The sequence below is a fragment of the Scyliorhinus canicula genome, chromosome 6 (genome assembly GCF_902713615.1).
Source record: "Scyliorhinus canicula chromosome 6, sScyCan1.1, whole genome shotgun sequence".
Classification (NCBI taxonomy): Eukaryota; Metazoa; Chordata; class Chondrichthyes; order Carcharhiniformes; family Scyliorhinidae; genus Scyliorhinus; species Scyliorhinus canicula.
In genome coordinates, this window is record NC_052151.1 from 1,730,438 (window position 1) to 1,751,588 (window position 21,151).

General features: G+C 57.6%; 1 protein-coding gene across 1 annotated transcript in view; it reads right to left on the reverse strand.

Annotated features, from left to right (window-relative positions):
- klhdc3 (kelch domain containing 3) overlaps positions 1 to 21,151 on the reverse strand; it is a 225,802-nt gene that overhangs the window by 162,653 nt on the left and 41,998 nt on the right. The window contains exons 3-4 of the mRNA XM_038798866.1: positions 16,409 to 16,585; positions 8,470 to 8,585 (exon numbers count right to left, since the gene is read on the reverse strand). Of these exons, the coding sequence (XP_038654794.1) occupies positions 8,470 to 8,585; positions 16,409 to 16,585 (293 nt within the window). The remainder of the gene's footprint in view (positions 1 to 8,469; positions 8,586 to 16,408; positions 16,586 to 21,151) is intronic.

A 21,151-nucleotide genomic window follows, 5' to 3' on the forward strand; every position in this document is an offset into this window, starting at 1 on the left:
AAAAAGTTTGTGGACCTAGTGGGCCCCTTACTGGTGCGGACACTTAATGAAGCGTGGGAAGGGGGGACTTTGCCCCCGACGATGTTGCGGGCGCTGATCTCGTTAATTTTAAAGAGGGACAAGGACCCACAGCAGTGTGGTTCATACAGGCCCATATCTCTCCTCAACGTGGATGCCAAGGTGCTGGCAAGAATCCTGGCCACCAGGATAGAGGACTGTGTGCCAGGGGTTGTACACGAGGACCAGACAGGTTTTGTGAAGGGAAGGCAGCTGAACACGAATGTGCGGAGATTGTTGAATGTCATCATGATGCCGGCGATTGAGGGGGAGGCAGAGACAGTGGTGGCGCTGGATGCGGAGAAGGCCTTCGATAGAGTGGAGTGGGGGTACTTATGGGAGGTGTTGGGGAGGTTTGGATTTGGTGAAGGGTTTATTAGATGGGTAAGGCTGCTATATGAGGCCCCGATGGCGTGTGTGGCCACGAATGGGAGGAGGTCGGAGTACTTCCAGCTTTACCGAGGGACCAGGCAGGGTTGCCCCCTGTCCCCCTTGTTGTTTGCATTGGCAATCGAGCCGCTGGCGATGGCGTTGAGGGATTCAGAGAGGTGGAGAGGCTTGGTGCGAGGTGGGGAGGAACATAGGGTGTCGTTGTATGCCGACGACCTGTTACTGTATGTGGCAGACCCGGTGGGAGGGATGCCGGGGTGATGGAGCTGCTAGCTGAGTTTGGGACCTTTTCAGGTTATAAACTAAATTTAGGTAAGAGTGAGGTGTTTGTGGTGCACCTTGGAGACCAGGAGGAAGGAATTGGTAGGCTCCCGCTTAGGCGGGCAGGGGAGAGCTTTAGGTACCTGGGGGTGCAGGTGGCCAGGGACTGGGGGACTCTTCACAAGCATAATTTCACCAGACGTGTAGATCAGATGGAGGAGGAGTTCAAGAGGTGGGACATGCTGCCATTGTCGTTGGCGGGGAGGGTGCAGTCCGTCAAAATGACGGTGCTTCCGAGGTTCTTGTTCCTCTTTCAGTGCCTGCCCATCTTTATCCCCAGGGCCTTCTTTAGGAGAGTGACTAGCAGTATTTTGAGCTTTGTGTGGGCACATGGGACTCCGAGAGTGAAGAGGGTTTTCCTGGAGCGAGGGAGGGATAGAGGCGGGCTGGCGCTGCCCAACCTTTTGGGGTACTATTGGGCGGCCAATGTGTCAATGGTGCGTAAATGGGTGATGGAGGGGGGAGGGGCGGCGTGGAAAAGAATGGAGATGGCGTCATATAGAGGTACGAGCCTGGGTGCCATGGTAACGGCGCCGCTGCCGCTCTCCCCTAAGAGGTTTACCACGAGCCCGGTGGTGGCGGCGACCCTAAGAATCTGGGGACAGTGGAGACGGCATAGGGGGTAAACAGGGGGCTCGATGGAGTCTCCACTGGGTGGCAATCATCGGTTCATCCGGGGAACAAGGATGGGGGATTTAGGGGGTGGCAAAGGGTGGGCATCAGTAAATTGAGGGACCTGTTTATTGGCGGGAGGTTTGTGGGCCTGGGGGAACTGGAAGATAAATTTGCCTTCCCCAAGGGAACATGTTCAGATACTTGCAGGTAAAGGCGTTTGCTAGGCGACAGGTAGAGGGATTCCCTTTGTTGCCCTCGCGGGGGACGATGGACAGAGTGCTTTCGGGGGTGTGGGTAGGAGAGGGGAAGGTGTCTGACATCTATAAGGTTCTGTAGGAGGTGGAGGAGTCGTCAGTGGAGGAGCTGAAGGCTAAATGGGAGGAGGAACTCGGGGAGCAGATAGAGGACGGGACTTGGGCGGATGCCTTGGAGAGAGTCAACTCTTCCTCCTCATGTGCGAGGCTTAGTCTCATCCAATTCAAGGTGCTGCACCGGGCCCACATGTCCGGGACTAGGATGAGTAGGTTCTTTGGGGGTGAGGACAGGTGCACCAGATGTTCGGGGAGTCCAGCGAACCACGCCCATATGTTCTGGGCATGCCCAGCACTGGAAGAATTCTGGAAGGGGGTGGCGGGGACGGTGACGAGGGTGGTTGGATCCAGGGTCAAACCAGGGTGGGGACTCGCGATGTTTGGGGTTGGGGTGGAGCCGGGAGTGCAGGAGGCGAAAGAGGCCGGTGTGCTGGCCTTTGCGTCCCTAGTAGCCCGGTGGAGGATCTTGCTACAGTAGAAGGATGCGAGGCCCCCAAGTGTGGAGACCTGGGTCAATGACATGGCGGGATTTATAAAATTGGAAAGGGTTAAATTTGCCCTGAGAGGATCAATACAAGGGTTCTATAAACGGTGGCAGCCTTTTCTGGACTTCCTGGCTCAAAGATAGGTATCTTGGTCAATAGCAGCAGCTATTTTTTTTGCTACGGTTATGTAACTTAACACTGGGTTAACTTAAGTTGTTAATATGTTGGGTTGTTCATTGAGGAGGGGCGAAGGTTTATGATTGTTGTTATTACTGTTATCGTTGGTATTTTAGTATGGTTTGATGTTGTGTAAATTCAAAATTTTTCAATAAAAAATATTTTTTAAAAAGGGTGCAATTAAGGCATCGTAAACCTTTGGGCTAATGTAGTGTTGTTTGGATTAAGGGGATTCCCTGTGGAGTTAATTAGAGTTCAGCTTGGTCAGCTGATGTCATTACTGGGTGGAACTACGGTCATTTTGCAGGTAAAGCAATTCAGTGGAGTTCGCGATGAAGGCATGATCAGAATGGAAGCAGTTTGCTGTCTGCAGTTCAGTTATAAAGATAATGTTGCAAAGCACTCCAGGCTGGTGTGATTAGGTGCTGAGCTGAACAATGGCACTGGTCCCTCCCCCCCCCACCCAATATTGATCGCTGTGAGATGCCACTCACCTGGCTGGGATAGATCTCAAATCCCCACATGTGGTCCCCAGGAATGTGAAGCCTTACCTCCTGCACCACCTTGCGGTGGCTCTACCTGCGCCCATTTCTGTGTGTGTGGCGTGTGGGCAGCTCACAGATTGCCAACTTGGATTTGTTTATTGTCTACGTGTGGCAAGGTACAGTAAAAAGTATTGTTCTGCGCACGATCGTTCCATACATGAAAAAACATAGGACATACATAAATGCACAATGTAAATAAATAGACACAATAATAATTTTTATTGTTGTCACAGGTAGGCTTACTGCAATGAAGTTACGGTGAAAAGCCTGCGTCTGTTCGGGTCACTGAGGGAGAATTCAGAATATCCAATTCACCTAACAAGCACGTCTTTCGGGACTTGTGGGAGGAAACCGGAGCACCCGGAGGAAACCCACGCAGACACGGGGAGAACATGCAGACTCCGCACAGACAATGACCCAAGCCGGGAATCGAACCTGGGACCCTGGCGCTGTAAAGCCACAGAGCTAACCACTGTGCTACCGTGCCGCCCTAGACATAGACAAGGTCAAGCATACAGGGGTGTAGTCCTACTCAGTAGAGAAGATTTGTGAAGAGATCAGATCAGTCCATAAGAGAGTCATTCAGGAGTCTGGTGACAACGGAGAAGAAGCTGTTTTTGAGTCTGTTCGTGCGTGTTCTTAGGCTTCTGTATCTCCTGCCCGATGGAAGAAGTTGGAAGAGTGAATAAGCCAGGTGGGAGGGTCTTCGATTATGCTGCCCGCTTTCCCCAGGCAGCGGGAGGTGCAGATGGAGTCAATGGATGGGAGGCAGGTTCGTGTGTTGGATTGGGCTGTGTTCACGACTCTCTGAAGTTTCTTGCGGACCTGGGCCGAGCAGTTGCCATACCAGGCTGTGATGCAGCCCGATAGGATGCTTTCTATGGTGCATCTGTAAAAGTTACTAAGAGTTAATGTGGACATGCCGAATTTCCTTAGTTTCCTGAGGAAGTATAGGTGCTGTTGTGTTTTCTTGGTGGTAGCTTGGACGTGGGTGGACCAGGACAGATTATTGGTGAAGTCCACACCCAGGAATTTGAAGCTGTCGACCATCTCCACATCGGCCCCGTTGACTTCGAAGTCTTACTTTTCAATTCCTCTCCGGGTTCCCTGAAATCTGCCTGTCAGACCTCATCTTTCTTCAGGGTGTATGTTCTGAAGCAGTAAAGAAATGTGGACCTGTCAGATGTATTGCTGTCTTTAGTGTCCACAAGTGATAATAGCAAGCCAAGAACGATTCTAACACACCCCACAGGAAGCTGGATTTGGCAGCTACAATCAGAGTTCCAGCTTCGGGCTCCTTGTTCAGGATGTCAAAGTGTGTAGTGAGGCAGTGGGGAAGGCAACACTGACAAAGGAGAGTACTTGCAGGCACGGAGATGGGTTGAAGTGTATATACTTCAACGCAAGAAGCATCACGAATAAGGTGGGTGAGCTTAAGGCATGGATCGGTACTTGGGACTACGATGTGGTGGCCATCACGGAAACTTGGATAGAAGAGGGGCACAAATGGTTGTTGGAGGTTCCTAGTTGTATGAAATGAAATGAAAATCGCTTATTGTCACGAGTAGGCTTCAAATGAAGTTACTGTGGAAAGCCCCTAGTCGCCACATTCCGGCGCCTGTTCGGGGAGGCTGGTATGGGAATTGAACCGTGCTGCTCGCCTGCCTTGGTCTGCTTTAAAAGCCAGTGATTTAGCCCAGTGTGCTAAACCAGCCCCTATTGCAGATGTTTCAATAAGATTAGGAAAGGTGGTAAAAGAGGTGGTGGGGTTGCATTATTAATTAGAGATGGTATAACAGCTGCAGAAAGGCAGTTCGAGGAGGATCTGCCTACTGAGGTAATATGGGTTGAAGTCAGAAATAGGAAAGGAGCAGTCACCTTGTTGGGAGGTTTCTATAGGCCCCCCAATAGCAGCAGAGATGTGGAGGAACAGATTGGGAAACAGATTTTGGAAAGGTGCAGAAGTCACAGGGTAGTAGTCTTGGGTGACTTCAACTTCCCAAACATTGAGTGGAAACTCTTTGGATCAAATAGTTTGGATGGGGTGGTGTTTGTGCAGTGTGTCCAGGAAGCTTTTCTAACACAGTATGTAGATTGTCCGACCAGAGGGGAGGCCATATTGGATTTGGTACTTGGTAATGAACCAGGGCAAGTGATAGATTTGTTAGTGGGGGTGCATTTGGAGATAATGACCACAATTCTGTGACTTTCACTTAGTAATGGAGAGGGATAGGTGCGTGCAACAGGGAAAGGTTTACAATTGGGGGAAGGGTAAATATGATGCTGTCAGACAAGAACTGAAGTGCATAAGTTGGGAACATAGGCTGCCAGGGTAGGACACAAGTGAAATGTGGAATTGTTCAAGGAACAGGTACAGCGTGTCTTTGATATGTATGTCCCTGTCAGGCAGGGAAGAGATGGTCGAGTGAGGGAACCATGGTTGACAAGAGAGGTTGAATGTCTTGTTAAGAGGAAGAATGATACTTATGTAAGGCTGAGGAAACAAGGTTCAGACAGGGCGCTGGAGGGATACAAGATAGCCAGGAGGGAACTGAAGAAAGGGATTAGGAGAGCTAAGAGAAGGCATCAAAAATCTTTGGCGGGTAGGATCAAGGAAAACCCCAAGGCCTTTTACACATATGTGAGAAATATGAGAATGACTAGAGCGAGGGTAGGTCCGATCAAGGACAGTAGCGGGAGATTGTGTATTGAGTCTGTGGAGATAGGAGAGGTCTTGAATGAGTACTTTTCTTCAGTATTTACGAATGAGAGGGGCCATATTGTTGGAGAGGACAGTGTGAAACAGACTGGTAAGCTCAAGGAGATACTTGTTAGGAAGGAAGATGTGTTGGGCATTTTGAAAAACATGAGGATAGACAAGTTCCCCGGGCCTGACGGGATATATCCAAGGGTTTTATGGGAAGCAAGAGATGAAACTGCAGAGCCGTTGGCAATGATCTTTTCATCCTCGCTGTCAACAGGGGTGGGACCAGGGGATTGGAGAGTGGTGAATGTCGTCCCCCTGTTCCAAAAAGGGAATAGGGATAACCCTGGGAATTACAGGCCAGTTAGTCTTACTTCGGTGGTAGGCAAAGTAATGGAAAGGGTACTGAGGGATATTATTTCTGAGCATCTGGAAAGGCATTGCTTGATTAGGGATAGTCAGTACGGATTTGTGAAGGGTAGGTCTTGCCTTACAAGTCTTATTGAATTCTTTGAGGAGGTGACCAAGCAAGTGGATGAAAGTAAATCAGTAGATGTGGTGTACATGGATTTCAGTAAGGCATTTGATAAGGTTCCCCATGGTAGGCTTATGCAGAAAGTAAGGAGGCATGGGATAGTGGGAAATTTGGCCAGTTGGATAACGAACTGGCTAATCGATAGACGTCAGAGAGTGGTGGTGGATGGCAAATATTCAGCCTGGAGCCCAGTTACCAGTGGCATACCGCAGGGATCAGTTCTGGGTCCTCTGCTGTTTGTGATTTTCATCAATGACTTGGATGAGGGAGTTGAAGGGTGGGTCAGTAAATTTGCAGATGATAAAGATTGGTGGAGTTGTGGATATTGAGGAGGGCTGTTGTCGGCTTCAAAGAGACATAGATCGGATGCAGAGCTGGGCTGAGAAGTGGCAGATGGAGTTTAACCCTGAAAAGTGTGAGGTTGGCCATTTTGGAAGAACAAATATGAATGCGGAATAGAGGGTTAACGGTAGGGTTCTTGGCAATGTGGAGGAGCAGAGAGATCTTGGGGTCTATGTTCATAAATCTTTGCAAGTTGCCACTTAAGTGGTTAGAGCTGTGAAGAAGGCCTATGGTGTGCTAGCGTTCATTAGCAGAGGGATTGAATTTAAGAGCCGTGAGGTGATGATGCAGCTGTACAGAACCTTGGTCAGGCCACATTTGGAGTACTGTGTGCAGTTCTGGTCGCCTCATTTTGGGAAGGATGTGGAAGCTTTGGAAAAGCTGCAAAGGAGATTCACCAGGATGTTGCCTGGAATGGAGAGTAGGTCTTACGAGGAAAGGTTGAGGGTGCTAGGCCTTTTCTCATTAGAGCGGAGAAGGATGAGGGGCGACTTGATAGAGGTTTATAAGATGATCAGGGGAATAGATAGAGTAGACAGTCAGAGACTTTTTCCCCGGGTGGAACAAACCATTACAAAGGGACATAAATTGAAGGTGAATGGTGGAAGATATAGGGGGGATGTCAGAGGTAGGTTCTTTACCCAGAGAGTAGTGGGGGTATGGAATGCACTGCCTGTGGAAGTAGTTGGGTCGGAAACATTAGGGACCTTCAAGTGGCTATTGGATAGGTACATGGATTATGGTAGAATAATGGGGTGTAGATTAATTTGTTCTTAATCTAGGACAAATGTTCAGCACAAGATCGTGGGTCGAAGGGCCTGTTCTGTGCTGTATTTTTCTATGTTCTACATTTACCATCGGCAAATACAAGGATTTGAAGGTGGTAGGACCAAAAAACCATAAGACATAGGAGCAGAATTAGGCCACTCGGCCCATCGAGTCTGCTCCCCCATTCAATCATGGCTGATATGTTTCTCATCCCCATTCTCCTGCCTTCTCCCCATAACCCCTGATCACCTTATTAATCAAGAACCTATCTATCTCTGTCTTAAAGACACTCGGTGATTTGGCCTCCACAGCCTTCTGCGGCAAAGAGTTCCACAGATTCACCACCCTCTGGCTGAAGAAATTCCTCATCATCTCTGTTTTAAAGGATCGTCCCTTTAGTCTGAGATGGTGTCCTCTGCTTCTAGTTTTTCTGACAAGTGGAAACATCCTCTCCACGTCCACTCTATCCAGGCCTCGCAGTATCCTGTAAGTTTCAATAAGATCCCCCCTCATCCTTCTAAACTCCAACGAGCACAGACCCAGAGTCCTCAACCGTTCCTCATACAACAAGCTGTTCATTCCAGGGTACTTGACAGTACAACCCTACAAGTAGATGAAGCTGTTACACGGACAACTAGATGAAGCTGTTAAAAAGTATACAGGGTACTTGACCATTAAATAGAGGCACCAGTTACAAGAATATAGATGCCACGCGAAGCCGTTGCAAATGACTGGTTAGACCTCAACTGACGTAATGTGTCTAATTCTGTTTGAAAGGATGTCAATGCCTGGAGGGAACATGGAGGAGGTTTACTCAAAATGGAGGCAGGACCTCGGTTATGTGGAGTGAGAAGAGGAGACAGGGTTGCTCTCCATAGAGCACAGAAGGTTCAGGGCTGATCTGATAGAGGAAATGAGGAGGAACTGTTTCCACTGTCTGCAGGCTCGGAGGGCAGAGGACACAGGTTTGAGGTGGTGTGCAGGGAACAGGATGTGACACGAGGAAGCTTGCTTAAATCGGGGATGAATTGTCTGAAAGGGAAAATAAGGTCGACTCACGAGAAACTAGAGAAGCAGCTGAAGAGGTGAAATTAGCGAAGGCTCTGGAAAGAGCAGTGGAGACGGACTCATCGGACCGCTCTATCAAAGGGCTGCAGAAGGCCCGATGGGCGGAATGGCCTCCTTCTGTGCTATAAATCTCTGCTGTGACGTTTCTTACCAGCTGCTCATATCCCCCAAAGATGAACAGGCATTTCCCGAGCGCACAGGCGGAGTGTCCATCCCGGGCACCGGGAATCGAGCCGTGAACCTTCGGAGTCGACCAGTTGTGAGTGTCTGCAGATTGAATCAAAAGGGTGAGAAAGGAGGACCTGATCAACAGCAAACCCACACACCCCTCATTCAACAACGCGGGGCATCACTATTATTTGGAATCATGTTACCCGGCACTTCAGCTTCTGAATCAGAATGTCGCGTATCACAAAGCAAGGAGGACATTTTACACAGAGCCTTTCAGAATGGCCCAGCTCGGTTCCTCAGACTTGGATCTCAGCTGATACTCCACTGCTGCACTCTGGGAATACCAGACTGGACGAGGTGCTGTACAGGGAGGGGGGTCAGGGGCTGTGAACAGGGAGGGGGAGGGAACGGGGGCTGTGCACAGGGAGGGGGAGGGAACGGGGGCTGTGCATAGGGAGGGGGGGAATAAGACAGGGTGGGACTCCCACAGTGCCAACCTGTCACTGACAGGGCGGGACTCCCACAGTGCCAACCTGACCCTGACACCCCGGGACTCCCACAGTGCCAACCTGTCCCTGACACCCCGGGACTCCCACAGTGCCAACCTGTCCCTGACGCCCCGGGACTCCCACAGTGCCAACCTGTCCCTGACACCCCGGGACTCCCACAGTGCCAGGCTGTCCCTGACACCCCGGGACTCCCACAGTGCCAACCTGTCCCTGACACCCCGGGACTCCCACAGTGCCAGGCTGTCCCTGACACCCCGGGACTCCCACAGTGCCAACCTGTCCCTGACAGGGTGGGACTCCCACAGTGCCAACCTGTCCCTGACAGGGTGGGTATCCCACAGTGCCAACCTGTCCCTGACACCCCGGGACTCCCACAGTGCCAACCTGTCCCTGACAGGGCGGGACTCCCACAGTGCCAACCTGTCCCTGACACCCCGGGACTCCCACAGTGCCAGGCTGTCCCTGACAGGGCGGGACTCCCACAGTGCCAACCTGTCCCTGACAGGGTGGGACTCCCACAGTGCCAACCTGTCCCTGACAGGGCGGGACTCCCACAGTGCCAACCTGTCCCTGACAGGGCGGGGCACCCACAGTGCCAACCTGTCCCTGACAGGGCGGGACTCCCACAGTGCCAACCTGTCCCTGACACCCCGGGACTCCCACAGTGCCAACCTGTCCCTGACACCCCGGGACTCCCACAGTGCCAACCTGTCCCTGACACCCCGGGACTCCCACAGTGCCAACCTGTCCCTGACAGGGTGGGACTCCCACAGTGCCAACCTGTCCCTGACACGCCGGGACTTCCACAGTGCCAACCTGTCCCTGACACCCCGGGACTCCCACAGTGCCAACCTGTCCCTGACAGGGTGGGACTCCCACAGTGCCAACCTGTCCCTGACACCCCGGGACTCCCACAGTGCCAACCTGTCCCTGACAGGGCGGGAGTCCCACAGTGCCAACCTGTCCCTGACAGGGCGGGAGTCCCACAGTGCCAACCTGTCCCTGACAGGGCGGGACTCCCACAGTGCCAACCTGTCCCTGACACCCCGGGACTCCCACAGTGCCAACCTGTCCCTGACAGGGCGGGACTCCCACAGTGCCAACCTGTCCCTGACACCCCGGGACTCCCACAGTGCCAACCTGTCCCTGACACCCCGGGACTCCCACAGTGCCAACCTGTCCCTGACACCCCGGGACTCCCACAGTGCCAACCTGTCCCTGACAGCCCGGGACTCCCACAGTGCCAACCTGTCCCTGACAGGGTGGGACTCCCACAGTGCCAGGCTGTCCCTGACACCACGGGACTCCCACAGTGCCAACCTGTCCCTGACAGGGCGGGACTCCCACAGTGCCAACCTGTCCCTGACACCCCGGGACTCCCACAGTGCCAACCTGTCCCTGACAGGGCGGGGCACCCACAGTGCCAACCTGTCCCTGACACCCGGGACTCCCACAGTGCCAACCTGTCCCTGACAGGGCGGGACTCCCACAGTGCCAACCTGTCCCTGACACCCCGGGACTCCCACAGTGCCAATCTGTTCCTGACACCCCGGGACTCCCACAGTGCCAACCTGTCCCTGACAGGGCGGGACTCCCACAGTGCCAACCTGTCCCTGACAGGGCGGGACTCCCACAGTGCCAACCTGTCCCTGACAGGGCGGGGCACCCACAGTGCCAACCTGTCCCTGACAGGGCGGGACTCCCACAGTGCCAACCTGTCCCTGACAGGGCGGGGCACCCACAGTGCCAACCTGTCCCTGACACCCCGGGACTCCCACAGTGCCAACCTGTCCCTGACAGGGCGGGACTCCCACAGTGCCAACCTGTCCCTGACAGGGCGGGACTCCCACAGTGCCAACCTGTCCCTGACACCCCGGGACTCCCACAGTGCCAACCTGTCCCTGACAGGGCGGGACTCCCACAGTGCCAACCTGTCCCTGACAGGGCGGGGCACCCACAGTGCCAACCTGTCCCTGACACCCCGGGACTCCCACAGTGCCAACCTATCCCTGACAGGGTGGGACTCCCACAGTGCCAACCTATCCCTGACAGGGTGGGACTCCCACAGTGCCAACCTGTCCCTGACAGGGCGGGACTCCCACAGTGCCAACCTGTCCCTGACACCCCGGGACTCCCACACTGCCAACCTGTCCCTGACACCCCGGGACTCCCACAGTGCCAACCTGTCCCTGACACCCCGGGACTCCCACAGTGCCAACCTGTCCCTGACAGGGCGGGACTCCCACAGTGCCAACCTGTCCCTGACACCCCGGGACTCCCACAGTGCCAACCTATCCCTGACAGGGTGGGACTCCCACAGTGCCAACCTGTCCCTGACAGGGCGGGACTCCCACAGTGCCAACCTGTCCCTGACACCCCGGGACTCCCACAGTGCCAACCTGTCCCTGACGGGGTGGGACTCCCACAGTGCCAACCTGTCCCTGACAGGGTGGGACTCCCACAGTGCCAACCTGTCCCTGACACCCCGGGACTCCCACAGTGCCAACGTGTCCCTGACAGGGCGGGACTCCCACAGTGCCAACCTGTCCCTGACACCCCGGGACTCCCACAGTGCCAACCTGTCCCTGACACCCCGGGACTCCCACAGTGCCAACCTGTCCCTGACACCCCGGGACTCCCACAGTGCCAACCTGTCCCTGACAGGGTGGGACTCCCACAGTGCCAACCTGTCCCTGACAGGGCGGGACTCCCACAGTGCCAACCTGTCCCTGACAGGGCGGGACTCCCACAGTGCCAACCTGTCCCTGACAGGGCGGGGCACCCACAGTGCCAACCTGTCCCTGACACCCCGGGACTCCCACAGTGCCAACCTGTCCCTGACAGGGCGGGACTCCCACAGTGCCAACCTGTCCCTGACAGGGCGGGGCACCCATAGTGCCAACCTGTCCCTGACAGGGCGGGACTCCCACAGTGCCAACCTGTCCCTGACAGGGCGGGACTCCCACAGTGCCAACCTGTCCCTGACAGGGTGGGACTCCCACAGTGCCAACCTGTCCCTGACACCCCGGGACTCCCACAGTGCCAACCTGTCCCTGACAGGGCGGGACTCCCACAGTGCCAACCTGTCCCTGACAGGGCGGGACTCCCACAGTGCCAACCTGTCCATGACACCCCGGGACTCCCACAGTGCCAACCTGTCCCTGACACCCCGGGACTCCCACAGTGCCAACCTGTCCCTGACGGGGTGGGACTCCCACAGTGCCAACCTGTCCCTGACAGGGTGGGACTCCCACAGTGCCAACCTATCCCTGACAGGGTGGGACTCCCACAGTGCCAACCTATCCCTGACAGGGTGGGACTCCCACAGTGCCAGGCTGTCCCTGACAGGGTGGGTCTCCCACAGTGCCAACCTGTCCCTGACAGGGTGGGACTCCCACAGTGCCAACCTGTCCCTGACACCCCGGGACTCCCACAGTGCCAACCTGTCCCTGACAGGGCGGGGCACCCACAGTGCCAACCTGTCCATGACACCCCGGGACTCCCACAGTGCCAGGCTGTCCCTGACAGGGTGGGACTCCCACAGTGCCAACCTGTCCCTGACAGGGTGGGACTCCCACAGTGCCAGGCTGTCCCTGACAGGGCGGGACTCCCCTAGTGCCAACCTGTCCCTGACACCCCGGGACTCCCACAGTGCCAACCTGTCCCTGACACCCCGGGACTCCCACAGTGCCAACCTGTCCCTGACACCCCGGGACTTCCACAGTGCCAACCTGTCCCTGACACCCCGGGGCTCCCACAGTGCCAACCTGTCCCTGACAGGGTGGGACTCCCACAGTGCCAACCTGTCCCTGACAGGGCGGGACTCCCACAGTGCCAACCTGTCCCTGACACCCGGGACTCCCACAGTGCCAACCTGTCCCTGACAGGGCGGGACTCCCACAGTGCCAACCTGTCCCTGACACCCCGGGACTCCCACAGTGCCAACCTGTCCCTGACAAGGCGGGACTCCCACAGTGCCAACCTGTCCCTGACACCCCGGGACTCCCACAGTGCCAACCTGTCCCTGACACCCCGGGACTCCCACAGTGCCAACCTGTCCCTGACAGGGTGGGACTCCCACAGTGCCAACCTGTCCCTGACAGGGCGGGACTCCCACAGTGCCAACCTGTCCCTGACACCCCGGGACTCCCACAGTGCCAACCTGTCCCTGACAGGGTGGGACTCCCACAGTGCCAACCTGTCCCTGACGGGGTGGGACTCCCACAGTGCCAACCTGTCCCTGACAGGGTGGGACTCCCACAGTGCCAACCTGTCCCTGACACCCCGGGACTCCCACAGTGCCAACGTGTCGCTGACAGGGCGGGACTCCCACAGTGCCAACCTGTCCCTGACACCCCGGGACTCCCACAGTGCCAACCTGTCCCTGACACCCCGGGACTCCCACAGTGCCAAACCTGTCCCTGACACCCCGGGACTCCCACAGTGCCAACCTGTCCCTGACACCCCGGGAATCCCACAGTGCCAACCTGTCCCTGACACCCCGGGACTCCCACAGTGCCAACCTGTCCCTGACAGGGTGGGACTCCCACAGTGCCAACCTGTCCCTGACAGGGTGGGACTCCCACAGTGCCAACCTGTCCCTGACAGGGCGGGACTCCCACAGTGCCAACCTGTCCCTGACAGGGTGGGACTCCCACAGTGCCAACCTGTCCCTGACAGGGTGGGACTCCCACAGTGCCAACCTGTCCCTGACAGGGCGGGACTCCCACAGTGCCAACCTGTCCCTGACAGGGCGGGACTCCCACAGTGCCAGGCTGACCCTGACAGGCCGGGACTCCCACAGTGCCAGGCTGTCCCTGACACCCCGGGACTCCCACAGTGCCAACCTGTCCCTGACACCCCGGGACTCCCACAGTGCCAACCTGTCCCTGACAGGGCGGGACTCCCACAGTGCCAACCTGTCCCTGACAGGCCGGGGACTCCCACAGTGCCAACCTGTCCCTGACACCCCGGGACTCCCACAGTGCCAACCTGTCCCTGACAGGGTGGGACTCCCACAGTGCCAACCTGTCCCTGACAGGGTGGGACTCCCACAGTGCCAACCTGTCCCTGACAGGGCGGGACTCCCACAGTGCCAACCTGTCCCTGACACCCCGGGACTCCCACAGTGCCAACCTGTCCCTGACAGGGCGGGACTCCCACAGTGCCAACCTGTCCCTGACACCCCGGGACTCCCACAGTGCCAACCTGTCCCTGACAGGGCGGGACTCCCACAGTGCCAACCTGTCCCTGACAGGGCGGGACTCCCACAGTGCCAACCTGTCCCTGACAGGGTGGGACTCCCACAGTGCCAACCTGTCCCTGACAGGGCGGGACTCCCACAGTGCCAACCTGTCCCTGACAGGGCGGGACTCCCACAGTGCCAGGCTGACCCTGACAGGCCGGGACTCCCACAGTGCCAGGCTGTCCCTGACACCCCGGGACTCCCACAGTGCCAACCTGTCCCTGACGGGGCGGGACTCCCACAGTGCCAACCTGTCCCTGACACCCCGGGACTCCCACAGTGCCAACCTGTCCCTGACACCCCGGGACTCCCACAGTGCCAACCTGTCCCTGACAGGGCGGGACTCCCACAGTGCCAACCTGTCCCTGACACCCCGGGACTCCCACAGTGCCAACCTGTCCCTGACACCCGGGACTCCCACAGTGCCAACCTGTCCCTGACACCCGGGACTCCCACAGTGCCAACCTGTCCCTGACAGGGCGGGACTCCCACAGTGCCAACCTGTCCCTGACACCCCGGGACTCCCACAGTGCCAATCCTGTCCCTGACACCCGGGACTCCCACAGTGCCAACCTGTCCCTGACAGGGCGGGACTCCCACAGTGCCAACCTGTCCCTGACAGGGCTGGACTCCCACAGTGCCAACCTGTCCCTGACAGGGCGGGACTCCCACAGTGCCAACCTGTCCCTGACACCCGGGACTCCCACAGTGCCAACCTGTCCCTGACACCCCGGGACTCCCACAGTGCCAACCTGTCCCTGACACCCGGGACTCCCACAGTGCCAACCTGTCCCTGACAGGGCCGGGACTCCCACAGTGCCAACCTGTCCCTGACACCCCGGGACTCCCACAGTGCCAACCTGTCCCTGACAGGGGTGGGACTCCCACAGTGCCAACCTGTCCCTGACAGGGTGGGACTCCCACAGTGCCAACCTGTCCCTGACACCCGGGGACTCCCACAGTGCCAACCTGTCCCTGACAGGGCGGGACTCCCACAGTGCCAACCTGTCCCTGACAGGGTGGGACTCCCACAGTGCCAACCTGTCCCTGACACCCCGGGACTCCCACAGTGCCAACCTGTCCCTGACAGGGCGGGACTCCCACAGTGCCAACCTGTCCCTGACAGGGCGGGACTCCCACAGTGCCAACCTGTCCCTGACAGGCGGGACTCCCACAGTGCCAACCTGTCCCTGACAGGGCGGGACTCCCACAGTGCCAACCTGTCCCTGACAGGGCGGGACTCCCACAGTGCCAACCTGTCCCTGACAGGGCGGGACTCCCACAGTGCCAACCTGTCCCTGACAGGGCGGGACTCCCACAGTGCCAACCTGTCCCTGACACCCCGGGACTCCCACAGTGCCAACCTGTCCCTGACAGGGCCGGGACTCCCACAGTGCCAACCTGTCCCTGACAGGGCGGGACTCCCACAGTGCCAACTGTCCCTGACACCCCGGGACTCCCACAGTGCCAACCTGTCCCTGACAGGGCGGGACTCCCACAGTGCCAGGCTGTCCCTGACAGGGTGGGACTCCCACAGTGCCAACCTGTCCCTGACACCCCGGGACTCCCACAGTGCCAACCTGTCCCTGACACCCCGGGACTCCCACAGTGCCAACCTGTCCCTGACAGGGCGGGACTCCCACAGTGCCAGACCTGTCCCTGACAGCCCGGGTCTCCCACAGTGCCAACCTGTCCCTGACAGGGTGGGTCTCCCACAGTGCCAACCTGTCCCTGACAGGGCTGGACTCCCACAGTGCCAACCTGTCCCTGACACCCCGGGATTCCCACAGTGCCAACCTGTCCCTGACAGGGTGGGACTCCCACAGTGCCAACCTGTCACTGACAGTGCGGGACTCCCACAGTGCCAACCTGTCCCTGACACCCCGGGACTCCCACAGTGCCAACCTGTCCCTGACACCACGGGACTCCCACAGTGCCAACCTGTCCCTGACACCCCGGGACTCCCACAGTGCCAACCTGTCCCTGACACCCCGGGACACCCACAGTGCCAACCTGTTCCTGACAGGGTGGGACTCCCACAGTGCCAACCTGTCCCTGACACCACGGGACTCCCACAGTGCCAGGCTGTCCCTGACATGGTTAGTGCAGCATGTATGCTTTGGGAAACTACAGCAATAGAGTCAATGGCCTGCGAGTGTACTTACTGACATCGAAGGCATACAGCACGTTGCAAGCACCCTCCGTGTCATTGCGCCCACCCCAGACGTAGATAGTATCGTCAAGCAGCACAGCTGTGTGTCCGTACCTCATGTACGGTACCTGAGGAGAATGATCTCTTCTGTCAGAGCCATAAGGCGGGAGTTTCGTCCAGCGAAACGAAACTGCAGCAGGGAAGACAAAATATAAAATATCAACAAATCGCGGAGGATTTACCACAGCACCCACTGGGAGACAGTGAACAGCGTCAGGGACACAGCACCCACTGGGAGACAGTGAACTGGGACCAGGGACACAGCACCCACTGGGAGACAGTGAACTGGGACCAGGGACACAACACCCACTGGGACAGAGAGAACTGGGACCAGGGACACAACACCCACTGGGAGACAGTGAACAGCGTCAGGGACACAGCACCCACTGGGAGACAGTTAACAGCGTCAGGGACACAGCACCCACTGGGAGACAGTGAACAGCGTCAGGGACACAGCACCCACTGGGAGACAGTGAACAGCGTCAGGGACACAACACCCACTGGGAGACAGTGAACTGAGACCAGAGACACGGCACCCACTGGGAGACAGTGAACAGCGTCAGGGACACAGCACCCACTGGGACAGAGAGAACTGAGACCAGGGACACAACACCCACTGGGAGACAGTGAACTGGGACCAGGGACACAACACCCACTGGGAGACAGTGAACTGGGACCAGGGACACAGCACCCACTGGGAGACAGTGAACAGCGTAGGGACACAGCACCCACTGGGAGACAGTGAACAGCGTCAGGGACACAACACCCACTGGGAGACAGTGAACTGGGACCAGGGACACAACACCCACTGGGAGACAGTGAACTGGGACCAGGGACACAGCACCCACTGGGAGACAGTGAACAGCGTCAGGGACACAGCACCCACTGGGAGACAGTCAACTGGGACCAGGGACACAGCACCCACTGGGAGACAGTGAACTGGGACTAGGGACACAGCACCCACTGGGAGACAGAGAACAGCGTCAGGGACACAGCACCCACTGGGAGACAGTGAACAGCGTCAGGGACACAGCACCCACTGGGAGACAGTGAACAGCGTCAGGGACACAGCACCCACTGGGAGACAGTGAACTGGGACCAGGGACACAGCACCCACTGGGAGACAGTGAACTGGGACCAGAGACACGGCACCCACTGGGAGACAGTGAACAGTGTCAGGGACACAGCACCCACTGGGAGACAGTGAACTGGGACCAGGGACACAGCACCCACTGGGAGACAGTGAACTGAGACCAGGGACACAGCACCCACTGGGAGACAGTGAACAGCGTCAGGGACACAGCACCCACTGGGAGACAGTGAGCTGGGACCAGGGACACGGCACCCACTGGGAGACAGTGAACTGAGACCAGAGACACGGCACCCACTGGGAGACAGTGAACAGCGTCAGGGACACAGCACCCACTGGGAGACAGTGAACAGCGTCAGGGACACAGCACCCACTGGGAGACAGTGAACAGCGTCAGGGACACAGCACCCACTGGGAGACAGTGAACAGCGTCAGGGACACAACACCCACTGGGAGACAGTGAACTGAGACCAGAGACACGGCACCCACTGGGAGACAGTGAACAGCGTCAGGGACACGGCACCCACTGGGAGACAGTGAACAGCGTCAGGGACACAGCACCCACTGGGAGACAGTGAACTGAGACCAGGGACACAGCACCCACTGGGAGACAGTGAACTGAGACCAGGGACACAGCACCCACTGGGAAACAGTGAACTGAGACCAGAGACACAGCACCCACTGGGAGACAGTGAACTGGGACCAGGGACACAGCACCCACTGGGAGACAGTGAGCAGCGTCAGGGACACAGCACCCACTGGGAAACAGTGAACTGGGACCAGGGACACAGCACCCACTGGGAGACAGTGAACAGCGTCAGGGACACAGCACCTACTGGGAGACAGTGAACTGGGACCAGGGACACAGCACCCACTGGGAGACAGTGAACTGGGACCAGGGACACAGCACCCACTGGGAGACAGTGAACTGAGACCAGGGACACAGCACCCACTGGGAGACAGTGAACTGGGACCAGGGACACAGCACCCACTGGGAGACAGTGAACAGCGTCAGGGACACAGCACCCACTGGGAGACAGTGAACTGGGACCAGGGACACAGCACCCACTGGGAGACAGTGAACAGCGTCAGGGACACAGCACCCACTGGGAGACAGTGAACTGGGACCAGGGACACGGCACCCACTGGGAGACAGTGAACTGGGACCAGGGACACAGCACCCACTGGGAGACAGTGAACTGGGACCAGGGACACGGCACCCACTGGGAGACAGTGAACTGAGACCAGGGACACAGCATCCACTGGGAGACAGTGAACTGGGACCAGGGACACAGCACCCACTGGGAGACAGTGAACTGAGACCAGGGACACAGCACCCACTGGGAGACAGTGAACAGCGTCAGGGACACAGCACCCACTGGGAGACAGTGAACTGGGACCAGGGACACAGCACCCACTGGGAGACAGTGAACAGCGTCAGGGACACAGCACCCACTGGGAGACAGTGAACTGAGACCAGGGACACAGCACCCACTGGGAGACAGTGAGCTGGGACCAGGGACACAGCACCCACTGGGAGACAGTGAACTGGGACCAGGGACACAGCACCCACTGGGAGACAGTGAACTGGGACCAGGGACACAGCACCCACTGGGAGACAGTGAACTGGGACCAGGGACACAGCACCCACTGGGAGACAGTGAACTGGGACCAGGGACACAGCACCCACTGGGAGACAGTGAACTGGGACCAGGGACACAGCACCCACTGGGAGACAGTGAACTGGGACCAGAGACACGGCACCCACTGGGAGACAGTGAACTGGGACCAGGGACACAGCACCCACTGGGAGACAGTGAACTGGGACCAGGGACACGGCACCCACTGGGAGACAGTGAACTGAGACCAGAGACACAGCACCCACTGGGAGACAGTGAACTGGGACCAGGGACACAACACCCACTGGGAGACAGTGAACAGCGTCAGGGACACAGCACCCACTGGGAGACAGTGAACTGGGACCAGGGACACAGCACCCACTGGGAGACAGTGAACAGCGTCAGGGACACAGCACCCACTGGGAGACAGTGAACAGCGTCAGGGACACAGCATCCACTGGGAGACAGTGAACTGGGACCAGGGTCACGGCACCCACTGGGAGACAGTGAACTGGGACCAGGGACACAGCACCCACTGGGAGACAGTGAACAGCGTCAGGGACACAGCACCCACTGGGAGACAGTGAACTGAGACCAGGGACACAACACGCACTGGGAGACAGTGAACAGCGTCAGGGACACAGCACCCACTGGGAGACAGTGAACTGAGACCAGGGACACAGCACCCACTGGGAGACAGTGAACTGCGTCAGGGACACAGCACCCACTGGGAGACAGTGAACTGGGACCAGGGACCAGCACCCACTGGGAGACAGTGAACAGCGTCAGGGACACAACACCCACTGGGAGACAGTGAACTGGGACCAGGGACACAGCACCCACTGGGAGACAGTGAACTGGGACCAGGGACACAGCACCCACTGGGAGACAGTGAGCTGGGACCAGGGACACAGCACCCACTGGGAGACAGTGAACTGGGACCAGGGACACAGCACCCACTGGGAGACAGTGAACTGAGACCGGGGACACAGCACCCACTGGGAGACAGTGAACTGGGACCAGGGACACGGCACCCACTGGGAGACAGTGAACTGGGACCAGGGACACAGCACCCACTGGGAGACAGTGAACTGGGACCAGGGACACAGCACCCACTGGGAGACAGTGAGCTGGGACCAGGGACATAGCACCCACTGGGAGACAGTGAACAGCGTCAGGGACACAGTACCCACTGGGAGACAGTGAACAGCGTCAGGGACACAGCACCCACTGGGAGACAGTGAACTGGGACCAGGGACACGGCACCCACTGGGAGACAGTGAACTGAGACCAGAGACACGGCACCCACTGGGAGACAGTGAACAGCGTCAGGGACACAGCACCCACTGGGAGACAGTGAACTGAGACCAGGGACACAGCACCCACTGGGAGACAGTGAACAGCGTCAGGGACACAGCACCCACTGGGAGACAGTGAACAGCGTCAGGGACACAGCACCCACTGGGAGACAGTGAACAGCGTCAGGGACACAGCACCCACTGGGAGACAGTGAACAGCGTCAGGGACACAGCACCCACTGGGAGACAGTGAACTGGGACCAGGGACACAGCATCCACTGGGAGACAGTGAACTGAGACCAGGGACACAGCACCCACTGGGAGACAGTGAACAGCGTCAGGGACACAGCACCCACTGGGAGACAGTGAACTGGGACCAGGGACACAGCATCCACTGGGAGACAGTGAACAGCGTCAGGGACACAGCACCCACTGGGAGACAGTGAACTGGGACCAGGGACACAGCACCCACTGGGAGACAGTGAACAGCGTCAGGGACACAGCACCCACTGGGAGACAGTGAACTGGGACCAGGGACACAGCACCCACTGGGAGACAGTGAACTGGGACCAGGGACACGGCACCCACTGGGAGACAGTGAACTGAGACCAGGGACACAGCACCCATTGGGAGACAGTGAACTGGGATCAGGGACACAGCATCCACTGGGAGACAGTGAACTGGGACCA